At 43.4% G+C, this 24210-nt stretch overlaps 1 protein-coding gene across 3 annotated transcripts in view; it reads right to left on the reverse strand.

Annotated features, from left to right (window-relative positions):
• Positions 1 to 8404: 8404 nt before the first annotated feature.
• The window catches only part of MSRB3 (methionine sulfoxide reductase B3), a 172698-nt gene continuing 156892 nt past the window's right edge, over positions 8405 to 24210 (reverse strand). For all 3 annotated transcript variants that reach the window (XM_061130715.1, XM_061130708.1, XM_061130722.1), the window contains 2 exons: positions 21113 to 21210; positions 8405 to 11625 (listed from right to left, as the gene is read on the reverse strand). In XM_061130715.1, coding sequence (XP_060986698.1) covers positions 11461 to 11625; positions 21113 to 21210 — 263 coding nt within the window. In that variant the 3' untranslated portion in view covers positions 8405 to 11460. The remainder of the gene's footprint in view (positions 11626 to 21112; positions 21211 to 24210) is intronic.

The raw sequence follows: 24210 nt of genomic DNA on the forward strand, positions 1-24210 counted from the left end.
TGTGGTCCATGGAGTCGCAAAGTCAGATACGACTGAGCAACTGAACTGAACTGAACTTATAGAGATTGCTTAATATCTTTAATGTGAAAAGGAGTCCCATGGTGAGATCAAAGGCCTTGGGAATAAAGCTTCAGGCAAGCTCATCTCAACTCTTAGGACTCCCTTCTACCTCTCTGCAGTGTAAACCCTGACAGTAGCTCTTCTCTTTCTAATGCAAGTGCTGACAGAAGCGTCAATCACCGAGGCATCCGGTGTACTTGAAGGAAGGCTCTCTCGAACAAAGACATGGCAGCCACACGAGGCGTCAGGACACATGCACCTCCCAATCTCCATCAGGAAGCACCTTTGTTTTAGACATCTTGGTGGATTTAGACAACTGGCCACTTGGGTCACTCTTTCTTTTTCTCTTTTTCCACGCTTTAAAGTCCAGCTGTTATGTTTTAAACTTGCCAATAAAGAGTGAGCCCATCAAACACTAAGGTTCCATCCTCAACCCCAAGAGAAACAGAATCCCAGGCCATTCTCTCTCTCTCTCTCTTTCTCTCTCTACCTTCAACCCCAATGTGCATAAGTGTCCTCCATGCCTCAAGACCAAGGAGACCCAAGGAGGGTGGTTGGATAACAAGGCTGTGGTCACTGCCCAAAAAGAAGCTCTGGACTGAAGGCATGAGGAAAGGATTTCAGTAAGTAAGGAGGGCAGAAGACCTCTTCCTGCAACTGCTGAGTCAGTGGGTTGTTTCCAGATTGCCCTAACCTGGAAGACTGAAACAGTCTTGCAACTGGAAACCAACGGCACCACCAGACGGAAAAATACCTCAGAGGCCTGTGGTCCATGTGCCCCTGCTTTACTCGCTGCTGTAACTTTTTCATCCCTTGACCCAATGGGATATCATGGTCCCTGATACCATATTGCTAAAAAATTAAATCAACAGATACAAGTGTTGTGAACATCTAGTGCCAGCACCTCCTAAGATCCCTGAGGCAGTACACCAGCTTCCTTGAAAAATGCAAGGAACCCATGGAAGCCTCATGAGTGTTGCTCAGTGCTGGGGCACACCAATATGCCAAGACTCTGGTATTACACTCCAGAGGCCTAGAAGACTCTGTATGTTGTACTAGTGGGTACAGATTCAATCCTCAAGCCATGCACTGGGACACCCTGGTGAAGAGCGGCCACCTGCAAAGAGGTGGATTCCTGTGAAGGTGAAAGTCTCTCAGTTGTGTCCAACTCTTTGCAACTCCATGGACTATACAATTCATGGAATTCTCCAGGTCAGAATACTGGAGTGGGTAGCTGTTCCGTTCTCCAGGGGATCTTCCCAACCCAGGTTTCGAACCCAGGTCTCCCGCATTACAGGCAGATTCTTTACCAGCTGAGCAACCAGGTTTACTGTACCAACATGTAAGATTAAGGTGATGGGAGAAAACCAAGAAGTGGAAGCTGGAGTCAGAAATTCTACCTCAAATGAAATGCAAACTTTTAGACAGCAGGAAGGAGAGAGGGGAACTAATTGGCTACTGTGGGTTTTCTTCTTCATTTGTGATGGGCTCTGAATTGTTACTCATGGCTGCTGACATGCCGCATAGTCAAAGCTAGGGTTTTTCCAGTAGTTGTGTACAGATGTGAGAGTTGGACCATAAAGAAGGCTAAGCGCTAAAGAATTGATGCTTTGGAACTATGGTGCGGGAGAAGACTCTTGAGAGTCCCTTGGACAGCAAGGAGATCAATCCTAAAGGAAATCTCCTGAATATTCATTGGAAGGACTGGCGCTGAAGCTAAAGCTCCAATCCTTTGGTCACCTGATGTAAAGAGCCAACTCATTAGAAAAGACCCTGATGCTGGGAAAGATTGAAGGCAGGAGGAGAAGGGGGTGACAGAGGATGAAATGTTGGATGGCATCATTGACTCAATGGACACAAGTTTGAGAAAACTCTGGGAGATGGTGAAAGACAAGGAAGGCTGGCATGCTGCAGTCCATGGGGTTGCAAAGAATCGGACATGACTGAGTGACTGAAAAACTGAACAACAAAAAGGCCTTGGTGCCCCCTCTACCCACCTCCTTCTAGACGAGCACATGCACCCTAACACCTCACAGCCTCACCCACAACAACTGCCTGCCAAGCATCCTGCTCCTGGCTGTGGCCACCGTCATGTGTCACCCCGAAAAGCAGGCTGGGGGCTCATCTTCATCTTCCATCATGGCCCAGTTCCCACAAGCGTGAGCAGACACTCTTCAGTGCCACACTTTTAAGGACCGGAAAGGCACCCTGAGGCTTCCCTGGCATCCAGTGGTTCAGTCTTCACCTTCCAACGCAGGGAGTAAGGGTTCCATTCCTGGTTGGGGAGCTAAGATCCCACATGCCTGGTGGCCAAAACACCAAAACATAAAACAGAAGCAATATTGCAACAAATTCAATAAAAGACTTTAAAAAGATCCACACATACAAAAACAATCTTTAAAACAAGTGAGGGGGAGGGCACCCAAAGTGCAGAAAGGGACTCTTCAGCTCTGAGCTGGAGCAGCTGAGGCCTCAGGGGCTCTGCCCTCCTCTGAAACATCCTGGAAAGCTGCTGGGGAGGCAAGGAGGCCACACTCTGGCTCTTTAGAGGGCGTGGTCACCACACTGCACACGCGGCCTCACCAAGAAACCAAGGATGCCCGCTGCTGCCTCATCGCCTGTGACTTTTCTAAGGAGCCCCACTGGTGGCACCTGCTCACGGCAAGTTTTCAGATTAAAATACCTGAACAAACGGTCCAGCTGGTTCCAGAGCTCCCAGTCAAGCTAACACTCACAAAGGAGTTTGCAAAGTTCTCTGCGAGCTTTCCCCAGCTCTTCCCTGGTCTCCACTCCTCCCCTGGGCACCTCATGAGACTCGGGGAGGAGGTTGAACTAGAAGCCAGGGCTCACGAGGTGTCCCTGTGCCCGCGGAGAAGCTGACAGGACTATCGAAGCCTCTAGTGAGGAGGAAGAGGGAAATGACAAGGCCAAGGCCCTAGAGCCATGATATCTGTGTCAGGGTCTTTCCTCTCCTCACTGGCATATTTACTGCCTGGGGCTGGGGCCATCCTCGCATCAGTGATCATTGTTAAAGATCACAGTTAATGGAAAACGTTAAGACTTAGTGCAAAGTTGGCATGAGCCATTGGGTTCATTGGGCTTCCTTTGTGGCTCAACGGTAAAGAATCCACCTGTAATGCAGGAGAGACTGGCTTCATCTCTGGGTAGGGAAGCTCTCCTAGAGGAAGGCACTGGGAGCCCACTCCAGCACTCTTGCCTGGAGAATCCCATGGACAGAGGAGCCTGGCGGGCTACAGTCTGTGGGGTTGCAAAGAGCGGGACAAGACTGAAGCGACAGCACCCACTCACCATGCGTTCATCATTTTCTTGGCCATATTCATCCAAATGATCTCCTCTTCATTTCCGGTCTTGCAGGGGTCCCCCTTGACCTTGAGTCCAGAGAATCACTATTACAGAGGAATCTCTCATTACAGGACAGCAGTTGCTTCATTTTATTGGGACTGCCATAACCATCCAAAAGGCACTAAAACTCCTAGGAGAAAATTTATGACCTTTGTCTCCTGAAGACATATAGCTTACTGTGTCTTTGAAATGTAAACACCTCAGGAGGCAACTGCAACTCTGCACATGATCACCTGAGACTGAAGCAGAGTGGACCAAATTTGGTGCAAGGAGTAATCAGCCTTTTAAAACACAAAATGCTATAAAAGCTCTCTGTCCCAAACCTAGTCCACAGCCTCAAGATTACTTGTCAAGGACAAATATAAATCTTAAAAATCTTTTCCACAAATATTAGTAAAAACTTTAGCCATTGAAGCAGGTAACCTTAAATTGTTCTGCCAATTTGGATTCAACTATTATTTATGAACTAGCGAGTTTTATGTTTTTGTACCTGATTCATGGCTAAAATCTTGGAACAGAAGTTACAGGGTCTCTGTATCTGTCTGCATGTTTATGTATGTCTACAGATGTATGTTATGTTTATATGATTTTTTCTCTTGTCTACCTGCAGATGACATTGCCAAAATTAATTTATAAAAGTGTGTGTATGTGTGCATGTGTGCTCAGTCATGTCCAGCTCTTTGAGACTCTTTGGACTCAGCCCACCAGGCTCCTCTGTCCATGGGATTCTGCAGGCAGGAATACTTGAGTGGGTTGCCATTTCCTCCTCCAGGGGATCTACCCCACCAAGGGATCAAACCCACGCATGTCTCCTGTGTCCCCTGCTCTGACAGGCGGATTCTTTACCACTGTGCCACCTGGGAAGCCCATAATTTGTAAAACAGCTCTACTTAATTGGCTTAAAAATAGGCACTTATGAATTGAGTATTCCTAAAACTCAGTAATGCAGAAACTAACCAAAATGTTTTTCAAATTCACATGATCTGGAGTAATCTTTGATAAATAATTCTAGATTAAATTTGCTCTAATTAAAATGGGTTTATCTTTAGAATTATCAGCATTAAATATAATTTGGATAAATAACTTTTGTCCTACCAGGGTTTACCATTCAAACAAATTTACGTCAATGCTTACAAAATTTGTGAGCAAGAAACATAGCTGGGTATAATGGCCATCTGTCTAATTAAAGTTCCTTAATAGTCTAAACATCATTGTTGGGAGAAAATAATTTAGATGTATGTAATTGAAATAAAAATGTAAGTCAACTTTTTAGCAATAATCATGTCTTATGGAATTTCCACTTGAAAATAACTTCCCAAATCTCTTTGGTAACTTGAAACTTCAGAGTTTTGCTAAGTTAAACTAAATGATGGGAATTCATTGAATGTCTTGATCATTTCCAAATAAGAGAAAACACTGAAACAATGTTAATCACTAACCAGGTCTAAGGTTTACCTACTTTTAACTTCTTACTACAGTGGAACCAAAGGTATTTGAGTCTCTTAGTAAACTTGGCTTTCACCACATTGAAAAATTGTTCTATGAGATAATGTATGCTTTTAGAGGGGCTTCCCTGGTGGCTCATGTGGTAAAGAATTTGCCTCCAATGCAGGAGATCTGGGTTCGATCCCTAGGTTGAGAAATCCCCCGGAGAAGGGAATGGCTACCCACTCCAGTATTCTTACCTGGCAGATTCTATGGACAGAGAAGCCTGACCTATTCTCAGGACTCAGAGAACTGGTTCAATGAGATATGGAGCAACCTACCAACTCAGGGCTTCCCTCATAGCTCAGTTGGTAAAGAATCCACCTACAATGCAGGAGACCCCAGTTCAATTCCTGGGTCGGGAAGATCTGCTGGAGAAGGGCTAGGCTACCCAATCCAGTATTCTGGCCTGGAGAATTCCAGGGACTATAGTCCATAGGATTGTAAAGAGTCAGACGTGTCTGAGCGACTTTCACTTTCACCAACTCAGGGCAGGCTCAAACTTTTTTACACCAGATGGCCCAAGATGTTAAAATATTCCACAATCTTACCAAATCTTTGAACAGATTTCCAGGGCTCCTGAGATCCCTGATCTATTTTCAGGACTGGACTTTTCAAGTTTAGGGCAACAGGTGCCTACAGGATTTCACAGTACTCCCTGTATAATTATTATAGTATTTGCTACTATAATCCAATTTACATGTGCAATTTCTATTTACAACATGCCCTACACCTGACTTTTAGCATATCAGCTACCTAGGCCTTTAATGTCCTTGCCGTTGACTACAATGCCTGGAATCACTGGGTAGATTGTAATATAAGCCCCGACAGTTGGCTTTTCTTTTGCAACGTAAATGTCTGATTTAAACTTCCATTGCCAAGGCATCCACTTCAAAGAGGGCTGGGTTGAATAAACATTTTGCCAGGCATATGACTGAAGAGCCAGGACAGGGGAACTCTCCCTCCCCACCCCTTCCACCATCCCCCTCCCCTTGCCCAAACCCAGGCTCCTTTGCCCTAGAGATCCTGATTGATTCTGATAACTGGCCACTTGGGCCACTTGTTTTTCTTTTTTTCCCATGCTTTAAATTCTAGCTCTTACGTTTTAAACTCATCAGTAAAGAGTGAGCCCATGAAGGCCTAGGGTTCCACCCTCAATCCAATATAAAAACTGTGCTCACTCATTCTTTCTCTACCTACAACTCCACTGTGTGTCCCAGGGCATGCCTGTTATTCTCCAGGGCTCATAAATAATACACTTTTTGCTTCAAAGTTTCCAGGCAGTTATTGCTGAGGGCGTCTTGTAACCGTAATAAGAACCACAAGGTTCTGGCCAGGTTTGGAAAAGGGAGATGTCTGTGGGAAACTTACTGGGGCCCAGGTGAGTGACTCTAGGCTTTTCCAGCCGATCGGATTATCACTGATAGGCCTGCCTTCGCAACATTCTCTTACTTTGCTTTCTAGTTATTTTGATACCTTTCTACTCCCTTACCTTGTCAGAACAGTGCTGAGGTAAGTACTTAAAAATTACTGAAAAAAAAAAAAAATTACTGACTTGTCCTGCTATTCACTCCTGAAAATCTGTCTGGTCCCTAACAAGCCTGGATGATTAGGGTGAGTGTGTGTTTGCTGGGAATGGTGGTGGTGGTAATCCTGGAGGGAGGGGAATTGCAAACCTTGAAATAAAAATGAGGTTCTCTAGCATCCAGAATTTGACAAGGGTGTGATTCCATAACCAATCTAAAAATTAGGGTAAGTCTCAGGTAGGCCTGAGGATCTGATTTGGTTCCTAAATCTCCAATCTCCTTATTCTATCATGGTTCCATAAAAGCCCCTTACTTGCATGATGAATTTATAGAGTAGGTTGGTTTAGAACCTATAATTACCTTTGGCCAATCCCTTTCCAGGTTGGTCCAGGACAAGGCTAGCCTCTGGGAGATACTGGATAGGGAGAGTTCTTTCCAGACTTTTCTTTTATGGCATTTCTTCAGGTCTCACATTAAAACGGTTAAATTTCTATCAGTTATGTAACAAACAATAAACACTGGTAAGAAGTCATTACAGGATGCTTGTAAGCCTGCCCCAAGATATTTTTTTTTTTAATACCAGCATCTTCTAGAAGTCATTTCATTGTTAAGATCTGGGTAACAGCAGCAGATTTCTGATAAAAACGAGTCACGATTTGGGTATATGGCCCTTTTGTGAAAATCTCCTCTAATGGATTAAAAAAGTGATGATGAGAGAAATGGGAACGGTCATTATGTAAATTTATGCAGTGACATCTGTCCTCTAGTTCTTGGAACTGCTGAGATGAACCCTGCCATGTTCTAAAGAGGTAGTGGCGAGCGCCACCGGGCAATCTAGGGTTAACTCAGACGTGTGAACAAGAGCTAAGGTGGTGATGATTGCTGAGAACCAGTTAGCCTTCCAGAACAAGACAAACGAGCGATGAAGAACAGGAATAGCAGAAAGACATGAAGTTTTGGGGAAACCGTTTGACCCACTTCTACAAAGAGACAACCAGTGATGACAGAATAAGCCATTTTGGAGGGTCAGGTATAAATGCCTTTAGAATTAATGCTAAATGATGTTTTTCCATGGGAAGTTCCAAGGCAGTGGTTCTCAGACTTGAACAAACTCCAGAATAACAAGGACAGCTGCTAACACATAGATTGATAAGGCCCTACCCCAGAATTTCTGATGCAGTGAGCATGGGAGAAGGCCTGAAAACTCACATTTGTAGCAAGTTCCCAGGTGATGCTGATGCTGTCATCTGGGGACACACTCTGAGAAGCACTGTTCTCAGGTACACCACATGAAATTGCTGGCCTGTGAAGTTTAGGATCCCAGGACTCTCAAAGAATTGGCTGAAAAACAAAAATCCCCATCACCTCAATTCTCCTCTCCAAATGAATGAATCAACACAACGAACCAAAACATTAAACTAAAAAATTTTAATAACAAATAATACTATATTAAAACTCTTCTGTTAAGAGATATTTAAAGGCGAATCATCTGTGAGCAGTGGGGAAATACCCCTAACACATCTCCCTGGAAACCAGTCCTTGACGACAGTATAAGTCTCCTGTCAAATTTCTTTACCAGCAGCCCAGCCATCGACATGGTATCACTCCTGCATTTTCAGCTATAGAGTTATCGTGATGCAACTTGCCAGAGTCCACAAAATACATGCAAGCTGCTGAAGATTCTGCGGAGGTGAGGTGAAGGCAGAATAATCCTGTAAATATTTCCCTTCTCTCCAACCTTTCGGATCCCAGGAGGCCTCTCTTGGGGTCTGAGGTCTGGAGAGTGGCCTAGACCCTACTCTCAGAGCCCCGCTTATGAAGGTCACACCAGATAAAGGCCCTCTCTACAAAGAGACACATCAGCTGGGTAAAGAGGTAAACAGAACAGCCTGCGGCAAGCTCCAATGGATGGTCTATGCATCTGTGATAAAAAAGAAGAGAAGTCTTTAGGAATCAGAGAGAGAAGAAAACATTTTTATAAAGAAATTTTATTGAATAATTTCCATATACAATAAACATAGGAAAACAGTCTTTAATGAAAATTTCATGTCATTTTTCAAAAGTTTTGAATTGCTTAGAGAAATATTATTACAAAGCTGTCTAAGGCAAAAGTAGTATTTGACTTTCAGAAAAAACGCTAATCCCTTTCATCATACTCCATACTTTAAAGCAAGGCATGTTCAATTCGATGAACATGGAGACTTTCAAGTTGCTATGTCATTTGCATTGAGTTTAAATTTATCTATAAAGTGAAAAGTTTGAACACATAGAAATGTCCCCTAGTATAACATGAATTGCTGCCTTCTTCAGATCCATTCTACCTAAGTGTACGGACATAACATTTTTACACATCGGCAAAGAAACCTGCGTCTCCTAATGGTATAGGGAGGGCCTGAGTGCAGGGAGGGAAAGTCCCATGCATTTCCTATGTTAAATGGTATAACTCCCACAGATCACATACACCTCACCATATTGACTCAGTTCATTGCACTCCATATCCTGCAAAAATAAATCTAGTGCTCGACAGCTGACATTATTGCTCACTTACATTTTAGTAATATATTTCTTTAACATAAGACAGAAATATACTGAAATTCGATACCACTTAAACTCAAAAGCAACCTGAAATTAAACCACATGCATACACCCCACTTTCTTTTCACAATGGAGGTTGCATTTTTCTTAAAGTTGATGCTGGAAAATGTGGTAGAAGAAAACTGGCTTTTCTTGAAACAAAGACCAAGCGCTAGAAGACAAGCTTTTTGAGGGGAATCTTAAGCCCTACAATAAAACTGGAGGAGCAATGAAAATCCAGAGTCTCTGTGGAGAGGGAGAAGCCCCTCGTTTATCTTCCTTGTCTACCCCGGCCCTGGGGCTTGTGTCTGGCAGACCCCAGGGCAGGCCACCACGTGAGGCAGGAGCCATTCAAGAAGTGCTGTGTGAGCCTCTGAAGGATGGACCACACGAGGGAAGGACATGTCCTGGGAGACCTGTTTCTTTAGGGATCCTTGGGTTGCTGGGAAATGCTGGGACTCCTTCTGTGAGGTCAGAAAAGACTTCTAGGATAGTCTGGACGCTGAGGCTTCACGGGTTTTAAATTCAATGTCTCAGGGGAGTGAAACCTGTGAACTCCAGAGTGACCCCAGGACCTGAGATGCCATGTCTGGGAGCCAAGGGAGGAGGAGCACAATGAACCTGGAATGGCAAAGGTGCGGCCCACGTGCCAGTGAAGGTCACCCGGAGGTCAGGGCCTCACCAGGTGGTGTGTGGAGAGACACAGAAGGATGTGGACCTGACCGCCCTGACACTTGGATTGACCACAACTTTTTGTTTTAGTTCCTCATTGTTTCTTTAAGATTGTCACGTGTTTCTCTTTCTTATTTTTGGTCTTGGGGCTGATAAAGAAAGACGTCAGTTTTCATAAGCTTTCAAAAAATTTACAGAATATTATTTTTTTAAAAGCTACACTTTGGGCTTAGCACTCAAGGCTACAAACACAATATATATCAGTCATACACTGTTATCTTCACACCTGGCGGCAATACCAATGCGTATCCCCATCGCTCAGGGCCATAAAAACCTTACTGTGCTCAATGACATCCATCCCACCAGACTAAATGTTATACAGCCACCGAGCCGAGCCAAGCTTCTTAGAGTAAAACCAGCCATCTTGCTACAAAGAAAATTTTCTGGCTCTTGGCCCAACTGTTTCCATACCAATCAGCTAAGTCAGCCCCCTCTCTGCTTCTTTCCATTTCAAATGCCTGGGCTTCGGCCTTTGCGGCAATTAGAACCAGATCAGTTTAATTCTACAACACTGATCTTAATTGTAGAGCAATACAGTAATTTTCCCCTGAGAGTGTCAATTATTTTACCAATATTCTAAGTCGGCATTTATACATAAAGAATAGGCATGCAGAGGCTGAACAGACAGCTTGTCCCTCGTCCCACAGCAGATTGGTGTCAAGGGTGGGACGTGAGCTCCTGGCTGTTTCTATTTTAAGCCCCAGCATCCTCCAGGAGGTCACCTGGCCCAGTGTACAAGGTCCCCCCACCCCACCCCGGGCTCTGCTGGGGACTTGTGGTCAGCTCTTCTGCAGGGCTCTGGACATCTAACCCCCAGGCTTCCTCTTCAGCCTTCTCTGCTTTCTCTCTTATTCTGTTGCCTTAATGAAGTGTGTTGTTCCCAATATTTTATTTTACATGGGGAAGTCACCAAAGTGCCCTTCCAGCTGCAGCTGGTATTAGGTGTGGAGAGACAGACTTACAAAAGGCAATGGCAGGCATTCTTCTTTTGTGAACTTTGGACAAAATGGGGTTCAACATTTTACAGTTATCTTACAGTCTGATGTTTTCAAGGAAAAAATAAAAATAAAGGCCTAACCATGAGGTAATGTTTACTTCTCTGCCACAACACTCAGGGCGCCCCCTCAGATCTGGCAACAATTTAACATAAGGAAAGACTTTAGACCTTCACACCCTTTTAGTGAGAATAAACGACCTTAGCTCAAACTTTCCACAAAGCTGAGAAGTCTCAGAAGACATCACTCCATCCTTATCTTAGGTGGATCTGCACAAAGCCTCCAGGCCATGTGTCTTGCAGGTCTCAACATCCCCACCATCCCTCAGCCCTGGTCTCTGCTTTGCAGAGCAGACCTTGATTTTCTTGTCTGAAGACCAAGCACCTTCTGCCTCTTAAGCAAGCAGGGGGTGGGGAGGAATAAAAGAAAGCAAAGGAAGCTATGTGGGCAAAGAAAATAATGCCAAATGCTACGTAAGTGGCTTGTAAAGAAGTTTCACGAAGCTATCTCTGAGTTCACTCAAGATCTGCGGTTCCCCATCTAGTCAACAGCAAGATGTATGGATGGCCAGGGCCTCTGTTTAAGCAAGAAGAAAAATATCAATAGCATAAAACTGCCCTTCTAGTTTTGAAAAAATAGATCTGAGATAAACGCTATGGGATTCGCTTTAATAAGCTGTGCATTAAGTACACTTGTTTCTTCTGTCGCCGCTTCCGGCCGCTTCTCTACAGCTCCGTCTTGTCACCGGGGGCTGGGCTGCCCCCCGCGCTGACCCCCTGGGCGCCACTGCTCTCTTCTGGGGTGAAAGACAAGGATGCCGAGTTGATGCAGTATCTTTTGCCAGTTGGACGAGGTCCGTCGTCGAAAATGTGCCCAAGGTGAGCGCCGCACTGCAAGAGAAGAACAAACTGTAGGTCACCAGCGTGTACAAAGCAGGCTTTGAGGGGAGCTCACAGGCAGCGGTTTAAATGGATGACCGGCCTGGAGAGAAATGATGGAAACCATCGTGGCTGATTTCTAATCTGCCTGTCAATAGCTACAAAGATGGTTTCTGGCAGGCCTTGCACCACATGCTGAGAATAAAAAACGCTAGAATTGTGCATATCAGAAATCATTTAAGAGCCACTGTATTTTTTGATCTGTGAAGCCTCTCAGCCAGCTGAAAAATGACTGCGGTAATTTTATGAATTGAACTGACCCTTGATCTCCCCTTGTAAGAAACAGGGCAGAATAAAATCTCCATCCCCTCCCACCGCCACCCCCGCCCTGGCATTGCTTTTGGCTTTGGATGGGTGGGTTTCAGATATGCAGAAGTCCACTGTAAAAGATACTGTGTAACTGGCCCTGAGGGAGGTGGTGTTGGTTTTCATGGGCAGTAAAACTTAACATCAGAAAAGCATTGGATGTTCTTGGAACCCAGTAAAGCAATGGCAGGGTGCAACAGATTTATGTTATGGTCACCAGGACTGCAGCGTGGTGAATGGAAATGTCACTAGTCCACGCAATCCTTTTTTCTGGCCTCGGAGAGGTGGGTACCAGGAGGGTTGCTTTCCTGTGCGAACTGGATCATGTGGAGGAGGAACAAGCTGTCAAGCTCAGTCCATGCTACTGACTATCCAAAACGCTGGGGAAGGAGAGGAGGCAGAGAGTCCCGACAGAGGCAGAAGGAGGGGTGGTGGTTGTGATGGTGTTTAGGAGAAACCCAGCCCAGAGAAAGTGTCCCCAGATAGGCTGGCTCACCAGTCTGCTGCTGAGTGCAGCTGCCAGAGACCAGCGCACAGGTCACGCTCACTACCCCCCACCCCTCTCAGCAGGGACAGGGTAGAGGGTATGGTGACATCGCTGATGCTGCTGCTAAGTCACTTCAGTCGTGTCCAACTCTGCGACCCCATAGACGGCAGCCCACCAGGATATGAGCGCACCACATTCAAACAGGCTACGAAAACACATCCTTTAGTTTGTCACGTAACAAAGAGATCAAAGCCTGGGGCAAATGACCCCTATTTATTCATTCCACAAATATGTATGGAGCACCCACTTTATGCCAGGTACTGTCCCAGACTCCACAGGTACAGGCAGTGGCCTCATGGAGCTTACATTCCACTGGTAGAGACCGAAACCACGAAGGTAATAAGGAACTGTAAGCATAGTAGGTGGAAATAAACACTAAGGAGCAAAAACAAAACAAAAACAAACCCACAAAAAACGAAAACAGAGAGAAAGTGATACAGAGTGTCAGACTGGGAGCTGACAATTTAGGTAAAGTGGTCAAGGGTAGTTCTCCCAGGGTAACTTTGGGATAAGAACCTGGAGGAAGTGAAGGCGCAGATATCTAGGGGAGAACATTTTAAGCAGATGGAGGAGTCAAGATTTAGGGAAGAATATGCGAGAAGAGGCATAGAGATGATTTATTAATTCTTCTCACTGTGCTCATTTGGTGTATAAAACACTTATAAACTGCAGGGGAGTAAAGCAGGACTTGACATGGGAATGGGGTTTTCTGTCCCTCCATACCAAACGGAGATGATGAGAGAGAAGTGAAGGACGGTGCTTATTACAATGGAAAGGGCTAGAGTCTCAGTTTCCCCATTGAAAGTGCAAAGCTCGATTCTCAAGGGCTCTCTACTATTAATAAATAGCACAAATAGCAACTTCGACTACATGGCACTTCCATGTTAAAAGTGCATTCTTATTTTACTGCCAACATACTGTGTCAGCTTATTAAAGAACTAAAAATGAACCCTGAACTGATTTGATCTATTGCCTGGAAAATATGAAACAGGCCTAAAAAACAAATCTTGCATTATTTTTCCACATTTTATGCAGGTTTAGGTAATATCAAGGCTGACAGCTCAGATTGCTTTTCCTTTCTATAAACAATTGAGGCCAAATTTTCAGGCATCAGCAGCTAAGATGCACCAGTGAAATACATATGCTTACCCAATGGACACAGGAAAGCACCTATTTCTGCCTGCCAAAACAGTCAGTGTGCAGGCCAGCAGGAACTGGTGCTCTTGGTGACCAGTATGTGTGCACAATTACTGATCTCACGTGCAGCTCCAGCACTTTGATCACTCGGCATCTGAGAGGTGGAGTTTTCACATGAAAGCCTCAGATAGATTTTCTTTTTTTTTTTTTAATGAGAGAATACAGTTATCTGGGCAAAAATAAATGATAGCGCCTTTATTAATCATCTCAAGCATATTTAGTGAATGGTTCTCTTTATCTTACTTCAAAAATAAAGCATAGCAACAGTATACTTCACGCCACTTTGCAGTATCTAGTGCCCAGATCATTCATTCCCCAAATCATTTTTTAAAAATCCAAATTAGAGTAATTTAATCTGTTGGACTTGAGTTGGTTGTCAGCCTGCAGTTTCAGTTGCTAGATCTGACACTAGTTTTTTGGTTAAACAGTAAGAAAAACACAGATTCTCGACGTCCCTAATCCAGGCAAGAGAAAATGGGAGGGCGATGAGGAGGAGAAATTATATTTGGGAAAAGGCAACAAAAGTCACTTGCAAATAACTGTATGGGTTGGCGATGGGATGGGGTAGGGAAATCCTCAGAAAAGATGTGGGTCCCCTAAAAACAAGAGTGATTGCTTCATCATGCTCGCACAAGATGTTCTGGAAGATTCACTCCAGGCTCACATAAGTGACGGAGGAGCAGTGCAGTACAGTGCTAGTCACGCAGTCGTGTCTGACTATTGGGAACCCCTGGACTGTAGGCCAGCAGGCTCCTCTGTCCATGGGATTCTCTAGGCAAGAATACTGGAGTGGGTCACCATTTCCTTCTCCAGGAGATCTTCCCCACCCAGGTCTCCTGTACTCCAGGCAGATTCTTCATGGCTTGAGCCAGCTGGAGGGAAGAGCAAGGTGCTCATTTATATCTGCGTCACCACATACATGAGCCTCCCTGGTGTCTGAGTTTATAAAGACTCTGCCTGCAATGCAGGAAACCAGGGTTTGACCCCAGGGTAGGGAAGATCCCCTAGAGAAGGACATGGCAACCCACTCCGATATCCTTGCCTGGGAAAATCCCACAGACAGAGGGGCCTGGCGGGCTACAGTCCACGGGGTCATAAGAGTTGGACACGACCTAGAGACTGAACTACCACCCCCACTACGTACATGCCCATCTGGCTGCCTGTAAAGTTGTAAGACCGTCTGTCTGGAGGAAGCCTAACCACACGGTACCATTTCTGCTTCCTCCCAGGAACACCCAGCCTCCCAGAACAGTTCAGCTCAGTTCAGTTGCTCAGTCGTGTCCGACTCTTTGTGACCCCATGGACTGCAGCACACCAGGCCTCCCTGTCCATGACCAACTCCCGGAGCTTATTCAGACTCATGTTCGTTGATGTCATCCAACCATCTTTGTCCTCCGTCATCCCCTTTTCCTTCTGCCTTTAATCTTTCCCGGCATCAGGGTTTTTTCCGATGAGTCGATCTTCCCATCAGGTGGCCAAAGTATTGGAGCTTCAGCATCAGTCCTTCCAATGAATATTCAGGACTGATTTCCTTTAGGATGGACTGGTTTGATCTCCTTGCAGTCCAAAAGACGAGTACTCATTTTCTTTTAAAAGTGCACAAGCCCTGAAGGCTCCTCCCTGAGGGGAACGCACATGGAGCCCATTCTTTCCACCCCCTACCCCTGGCGGAAGGCTGGGATGATGAATGAAAGTTGTCAGTGACGCGTTGTTTCTTTAGCCGCCTGCGAGCGCTGCCTCCCCGGCCCCAGCCAACTGGCAATGTGTTGGGCTCGCTTAGCACACCTGGTTGTGACTGAGACAAACTGGTTGCCCGATGAAGAAATCTCTGAAACCTGCTGTTAATCATTTATTTCAGGGTAGAAGCTTCGGTGTGCATTTTGAAAGTTGTTTTAAGGTGGTTATGCATTTCTCTTTTACGGGTACAATACAAACGATAACAGGATATTCTAGCTCTCATTCTGAGGAAGCATGAGATAAGCATTGTTCCAAAGAAAAATTTTAAATTCCCACAGGCATCCTTTATCACCTAAGCCTCTCACTCAGAAAAACTGGCAACTAAAGAACCTGCAGAGGACAAAAGGAAAGGACGCCCACACCCCACCCCGCCACATCCAAAAGAAGTGATTGGGCATCAAATTTAACGTAATTCCTTAAAATCTGACTGCAATTCTCAATTGTGTGCATAGGAAACACAAATAGTGCATTCAACCCAGTTACATATTTCTGTACTGATGTATTTCCAACTGTCTTAGAGGGTTTTCTCCCAGCTATTCCTAGGATGTTTTAGGCTTTATTGTTGTCATTTTCTCTTAAGTGTTTGATCTACAAGATGAAGCGGTTTCAAAGCCGGGCTTTTACACTTGGGCGCATGGGGCAGGATGGGAAGGAGAAAAGAGTTTTAAGAAGAAAAGCAATTGACTTTGCCAGTAGTATCCTGTTTTCTCCCACTGTTATTGAAGACACTTGTGCGTAAGTAGGGCTCTTTTCCTCTGTGCTTGTGATATTAATCTTTTGCCAAGGAAAGGATTGTGAAGTCACCAGTTTAGCATTATGATTTTACTGAAAGATCAAGAAAAAGAGAGAGGGGGCTGTAAGTCTGAAACCCTATTGTAACACATGGGTATCTTTAATCATCAGCAATATATGAGTTGTCATCTGCAAAAGATTAATAAGGTTTGGGGTTTTTACCCAAAACTGCTCAACTCTTGAAAAATACTTTGTGTTGGTGGATATTTACCTTTCTGTTGATCTGGCTGACTTAGAACAAATTAATAATGATCTAAAACAAACTAAAGGACTCTACCATAGATTCAAACCGTAATAGCTGCAGTCATAAACAGAGTCCAGCTTGGGTAAACTCAGGGTTCTGGTGGTTTCCTCCCAGATTATTAGAAAATGTTCAGTGATTTATTGGTCTCCCATTTGCTGCAGACGTAGAAATTTGATCTAAAAAAGGAAGAACTCCCCAAGTATTTCCAGGAGGGACTTATCTTGCTGAACTACAGCTTACATCAGGCAAATCTTACCTCTTTCCACTGAATTTAAATTCCTGACAGTGTTGCTTAATAGGCTGGGGTTGGAGGTGTAGGGAGAAGCTGTCAAGCAATTAATTGATAGTCATCAGTGAAACTGGATTAGAAGCAACATATTTTTATCACTAACTAAAAATGTAAGTTATATAAAATTGAGGAAAATTCTTTATAACTGAGATTTGTTAGGAAATTGCTAGAGCCAGGGGGAAGATACCTACCTATGCCCACCCCAAAGTGGGCAGATTTAGGATACAGTTCCACTTTGGAAGAGATAAGTGGAGTATAATTCCTTAACTTAGTAGATAGAATGGTAAAAGAAAATAAGTATAGTTGCAAGGAACATCAGAATATAAAGGATAACCAGTTTCCTTCAGAAGCAGGAATCCTGATGAAGTAAAGAAGCTCTACTACCCTTGCTTATTTTCTGTGTTAACTTAAAGAAGCACAGAGATTCTTTTAGAAGGACCTGACTGTAATAGTTCTCTGGAAAGTGATTACAGTACTGAATAAATCTTAACTTTCTCAATAAGAATTTTACTAAAATATTACAACCTAAGATGTCCCTGGGCACACGGAAAAGCTACAATGTAGTATAAAGAGGTGGTAGGCATGGCTCCCAGTGTGTTCGTCATTTCTACCCAAATATGCGGCTTTGCTGCTGGCTCAGATGGTGAAGAATCTACCTGTAATTCAGGAGATCATGTTCAACCCCTGGGTCAGGAAGAATCCCCTGGAGAAGGGCACAGCAACCCACTCTAGTTTTCCTGGTGGACAGAGGGGCCTGGCAGGCTACAGTCTATAGTGTCGCCAAGAGTCAGACACTACTGAAGCGACTTAACATGCATGCATGCACCCAAATATGAGGCCTAACTGCATGGTGTGATTCATATAACAATGAAGAAGGAACAGGGGAGGAAGAGAAGGGGGGACGGGGGAGAGGGAAAAAGGAGAAGTGGAAGAAGAAGAATTCTAAGTACTAAAGCAAGAATTAGAGACCCATAGACCAAAAAAAATCACCATATTGCCTCGCAGGCAAGTTGAGTCTACTGGTTTTATCCACAGAAGCTCAGTTTATTGGTGTTAAGTTGGCAGTAAAAGGGTCTTCTTGTTTAGATGCTCCATCTTTACCGTAAAGAAAGAAGCATTCCACATAACATGTCCAACTGAAAATGTCTCTAAGATGCTGAAAACAACTAACAGATTCGTCATAACACAAACTCCTTTGATGCAATTCAGTCCAGAGAAATGACAAGCCATGTAAACTCAAAACACAAGAGTTTTATTAAGAAGAGAAGCAAATTAGATAAGTTACCATGTCAACATCCAAAAGTTTAAAAAAAAAAAAAAAGATAAGTTGCAAGTAGAAGACTACATAAATTGAAAGAATAAAAGGTAAAAGAAGATAAACTGATAGTGAAAAACAGTATTAAGGATGAGAAACCAGGAAGCAAGATACAGGTGGTTTCTGTAGTACGGAAACCATTAAATCAGTTCCCCCACCCACCATGTCAAGATAAAAAGGATGAATGAGAAAATGGAAAAGAGAAAACTAAACAAAAATGTAAAACAAAGAAAAATAAATTTCTGTGTCAAGCACAAATTAAGAGACAAAGAAACTGAAAGGCAAGATGCACACTTTTGGCTTAGTGAGCTGTCATCCCGAAGTGGGGCAGGCAGGCCCACTCTGTCCACATGGGGAAGATTCCAGCAAACATGTTCTTTGGGGCTGGAACCTGATTATTTTCTATGTGGCACTTACTTCCCAAAGCATGCACTTTTGCACATGCATTAGTGGAACAAATTTCCCTCCCTTTCTCTCTACATTTAAGAAAGAAGCAGAACGAATATCCCTTGCTCTTTTCTGTAAAGTTAAGACTTTCATTTAAGAAAGGGTCAAGCACTTTCTGGGCTTTCCAGGTGGCTCAGTGGTTAAGGATCTACTTGCCAATGCAGCAAAAGAAACATGATTCGACCCCTGGGTCTGGAAGATCCCCAGGAGGAGGAAATGGTAACCCGCTCCGTTATTCTTGCCTGGGACAATCCCATGGACAGAGGAGCCTGGCTACCGTCAATGGGGTGGTAAAGAGTCGGACACAACTGACCACACACATCATGCATCGTCAGCAAGACGCACTTTCTTACGTGAGAAATAAAGGCGGTGGAAAAAGAGGCTGAAAAGGAGTATTAGTGCTTTACCCAGCTGAACCCAAAGAACAGTAACAGTCACTAGGCCTTCAATCGAGGGCTGAGAGCTGTGCCCGGGTTAGGGTGGTGTCTGCTATGAATGCTGCCTAATTTGGGCACAGTTTGTGGTTTCGTTCCTCTTCGGTCCCTGCAGGACACTTTCCTAACAGTCTTATCTGACTCCCACTGGTGTCACCTCAGTGGCTGGCACAGAGAAATGAGGAAATGTATTCCAACTGTGAATTTTAAGAATTAGTCACAAAGACTTCAGAGAGTAGGCCCCGAAGGAAAGTTACGATCTTATGCCCCACTTTTTCTGTCCCTTTTCATATGATTTTTCATAGAACTCAATGTTTGAAAATAGGTTCTGAGTGAGAAGAAAAGGAGCAATCATACAACAACCTTTAAGGCAGCTTAAAAAATAAAGGGGAAAAAAATACCCCACAACCATTAGCCTTAAGGGAGGTTTACTAAATACTATGTACCTAAGTTATAAATGACTATGTACCATCCTATCTCAATTTTTTGTCAAATATTTTAGATTCCTGGGTAGATATTCGCAATTTGCTTTTGTGGAAGTTATGAAGAATAAACATTCAATTGAATCCAGAACTGAATTGAATTAAACTAACTGCTGGGGGATCATAGGATTTGTTTTTTGTTTTTTTCTTATTTCAACATGACTTCTTATGGTGCTTGTATCTATCTACTTACCTATCCATTTGAGCACCATAAAAAGCTCTGGAGCTAAATGCCCACATTCAAGTCTCAGTTCAATCTATGAATATTTATACAAGTGTAACTGCACTTCTTGTACCTCAGTTTCCTCCACTGTAAGATGAGACAGAATAACATTATCTACTCAGAAGGTTATTGTGAGCATTTACCTGGGGAGCTTTTAAGAACATTGATGTTCAGACATCACCCAGACCAATTAAATTAGATATCTCTGAGGGTGAGACCCAGGATCAAAAAGTACCACTTTCTGGCTTAGACTCAGATCTGAGAAATGAGGGTGAATGGAAAATGTGACTTAGATAAGATATAAAGCCTGCTTTTTCAAGGGAGAGAGTGGTCCTCATACTTAGAAGACAGTTCACTTGCCAGCTTTACTTAAAAATAAATAAAATGAAATAGAAATTCATCAGATGGTTAGGTTCAAACCAATCTTCCTCCCTACTTGGTAGTAAATATGCCACCTCCTCCCTAAAACTCCTGTGGCTGATGAACAGGGTTAAAGGGCAGGTGGAAGAATGCTGAGGGAGGCTCACGTGGCAATCCCTCTGCACTCACAGCTGCCTGACGGCGCCCCTCCACCTCTAATTTGTACAAGAGACAGCCCCCAGCAACGCACTCTAGCATCGGTGAGTTTCGGTACCACAGCACTCAGACTTTACGTTCACTTATTTAAAGCAAAGTGGAGCAGGATGACCTACCCTGGACTAGAATGTGCAGTTGCTTTAGTTCTATGTACAAGAAGGTTCTGGCCAGGTCTCTGGGTTTAAGTTCAAGTTTCTTGATTGGGATGACAGATTAACTATATTTTTGCCTCCTCCTCAACATATGTTCATTTCCCCCTTAGATCCAGCACTGATTCAGTCAGAGGAGAGTGAAAGGGACATCCTTGGAAATGAAGATAAGCCTATTTCTAGAAGACCTATAGAAGGAGTTATTTTCTCGAACGTTCTCTCTCTGCCCTCGCACAGCCAGCCACTGAACTTCCTCTTTTTTCTTCTGTTCTCCAACCTCCCTCTTCACATCCATCCAAGGAGAGACGTTTATAGGGCCTTTGTTGACCATGTTGGGATCATTACCATTAGAGGTATGATGATGGAACAATGAGTGTGCACGTGAAATGTCAGATCACGTGAAGCCGTGTAATGAAATCTTCATTCAACTCCCCACTGTATTGAGTCAATGAGAAGAATTTTTCCTACCAGTGATTTTGTTTACTAGCGTTGAAGCCAATGACTGACATTTAATAGGACTTGCTAAACTCCTCAAGACTGAGATATCATTAGGACTTGACAGAGACCTCATTGTGTTTGTCTGTCCCTTTTGTGATGGGTCAATTGGCCTTAGTTACTATATTTAGCACAACCAGGAGTCTTGGAAGTGTCTGCAAAGCAGAATGAGCAACATTTTGGGTTTTTAGGTGGGGTACACTGACCTGAGAGCAGCTGGTCTCCACCCTGTGCATCCCATAGGAAAAGTCATCTGTGAATGTGACCGCATCAGAATTGATCACGTCGTGGAATGAAGGCCAACCTGGGGCAGAGCATGCACAAGAATGGAAACAGAGAGAGATACAACCATGGGTTAGAATGCAACTCTAAAAGGAATACTAAGCATAGACAGGAAGACTTTAGTATATGAATCATGCTTAACTTTTTCAACCTGAAAAAAGGAAGGCCAAAGACCAAAGGTTAAAGTATTTTGCAAAAAATGCAACTATTTTTTAAGAGTAACCTTTTCCTCACATCCAGATTATAGTTGCATTGAGATTTATGTTTCATGAGACACTCTTAGAACACCCAGTAGTTTTGAGCACATCCCCAAATTTACAAAGCTCTCTTTTACCATTTCCGCCTCTTGTTCTTATCTTCAGAGTCACCAGGCATAGTTCGAAAGCCCTATGAGTTTTACAGTGTGATTTTTTTTTTCCCCCAAAACACAATCCAGTTGGTCTGGCTGTTAACTTTAACTATTCCATACTTCTTTAGGAACCATACTTTTTTAGTACTTAGTTTGGATAGTTAAGGGCTTCTCTGGTGACTCAGATAGTAAAGAATCTGCCTGCAACCCAGGAGACCTAGATTTGATCCCTGGATCAGGAAGATCCCCTGGAGAAGGGAATGGCTTAACCACTCCAGTATTCTTGCCTGGCGAATTTCATGAACAGAAGAGCCTGGTGGGCTACAATCCATGGGGTCGCAAAGAGTTGGACACAACGGAGTGACTAACACTTGGATAGTTAAAATATATATTTTTTTAATTCTGTTGTTTCCATCTTAATCTAATTTCTCAGGAGAAGACTCTTGAGAGTTCCTTGGACAGCAAGAAGATCGAACCAGTCAATCCTAAAGGAAATCAACCCTGAATAATCATTGGAAGGACTGATGCTGAAGCTGAAGCTTTGAAGCCAATCCTTTGGCTACCTGATGCGAAGAGCTAACTCATTGGAAAAGACCCTAATCCTGGGAAATACCGAGGAAGTGGGAGAAGGGGGCGACAGAGGGTGAGATGCTTGGATGGCATCGCCCACTCAATGGACATGAGTTTCAGCAAATTCCAGGAGGACAGTGAAGGACAGGGAAGCCTGACATCCTGCAGTCCATGGGTTCAAAAAGAGTCAGACATGACTGAGCGACTGAATAGCAACAGGAACTTGTCTGAAAAGCACAGGTGCTATCTACTGGTGGGCAGGAGGCGTGCTCACTTCATAGGACAGTTACAGAGTGGTATTCCTCAGGAATCTCCAGGTAGCACCTTCTCTCAAACAGCATCTTGTTACAATTTTCATTTATTCTAGTGATTTTTAAAATATGCACACAGCTTTAAAAAAAAACTCAGTGGTAAGTAGACCTTAAGATTGTACACATGTTTATGGGTGTACCCAGGTTTTACGTTCAGTACTTATGGGCTTGTTTTTACATGTTTCCAGAAAATATGTCTGGAGTTACTGAGCTGAAGTCTGTATTCCTAAAATGATGAAAGACGTGCAATGTTGCTGAATTGCTTGTGCAATTCTTTTTTCAGAAGCTAAATTTTTCCTGTAGAAAGGAGGAAGCCCTTTAAAAGCAGAGTACTTTGTATTAATACACCTACTGAAAGAAAACAGAATGCAAATTTCAACAATATGATTTCCAGTTTCAAACAAAACAAATTAGCTCAGACCAGGTTTTTATACTAAATTTCCCCGCACTCCCCGCCCCGCACTCCCCTCATGCAACAGTACAGCTTTCATAGTGCTAGATTTAACACCTGGAGTTTAAACACTTTCCAATTCCTTGATTTTAATTCAAGATTGCTACAAATCACCAAGAAAACCTTAACTTAGTAGATATAGGATAATAATCCACAAAACCTAATTATGCTAAGAAACATTAATATCCTTAAGAAAACTCTTTTCTCCCCATTTTCTAAATTCCAGAGAGACTCTCAACATATTCTGGGCTACACTATTTGGTTTTTAATGACTACTTGACACATTTCAGTGTTCTTCTTTGTCTAATGACAGAAGTACCAATCTGTTTAGTTCAGTTCAGTTGCTCAGTCATGTCCGACTCTTTGCGGCCCCATGGACTGCAGCAAGCCAGGCTACCAATACTAAAGAGAAACTTAGTGGTGATGTTTTAAAGTGAAAGTGAAGTCGCGTCCAACTCTTTGCAACCCTATGGACTGTAACCCGCCAGGCTCCTCCGTCCGTGGGATTTTCCAGGCAAGAATACTGGAGTGGGTAGCCATTTTCTTCTCCAAGGGACCTTCCCGACCCAGGGATCGAACTCGGGCCTCCTGCATTGCAGTCAGACTCAACCGTCTTAACCACCAGGGAATTCCAGTGCTTTAAGACATTGAAAAATAATTTATCTATGAAAAGAAAGAGAACATTCTGGTTTTTTTTGAAAACCTTACATGTCTTAACTTGTTTGATTGCAGTTTATAGCAACTAATATTATGAGGAGACATATTTGATTCAGCAGTAAACAGGTAAAGAGTCAGGAGGTTTTTTTTAATTTACCATAAAGCTACCTCCCTCCCCCCACACACATTTTCCTATTTCTAGAATTTAAAATAGACCCAGAGAAATATACATGTATTTCCCGTGTTTACCCGTGCGTTTTGTGTGCACTTATCTTGTTCTGCTCATCACACTAGATTTGTGATTTGTTTTCATGCTTTCTCCCTGCTTAGGTGGTGAGCATTTTGAAGGTAATTGACTTCAGTATATTCAGAGTTTCCCATGATCTACAGCACAGAGGTACAGCTGAGATGTTTATAAACTGATTTTCAACTTGGCTTATAGAAGAAAGTGGAATGAATATTTATAGTACATCATAGAGTCCATAAGAGGAGAGAACATAGTCACACTCCTTTACAAAACCAGACTAAGGAATAACAGTTCTAATCTCTCACTGGACTATCCAATTTGGCTCAATTTCTATAATTAAGTCTCTCTATCTAGGTGAAATATCCTTATTATTTATTTAAGGTGGTAAAAACACATAACGATTGTCAGGTTACTCACTTTACTGGGTTGTGCGGGGA

The sequence above is a fragment of the Dama dama genome, chromosome 3 (assembly GCF_033118175.1).
Source record: "Dama dama isolate Ldn47 chromosome 3, ASM3311817v1, whole genome shotgun sequence".
Lineage (NCBI taxonomy): Eukaryota > Metazoa > Chordata > Mammalia > Artiodactyla > Cervidae > Dama > Dama dama.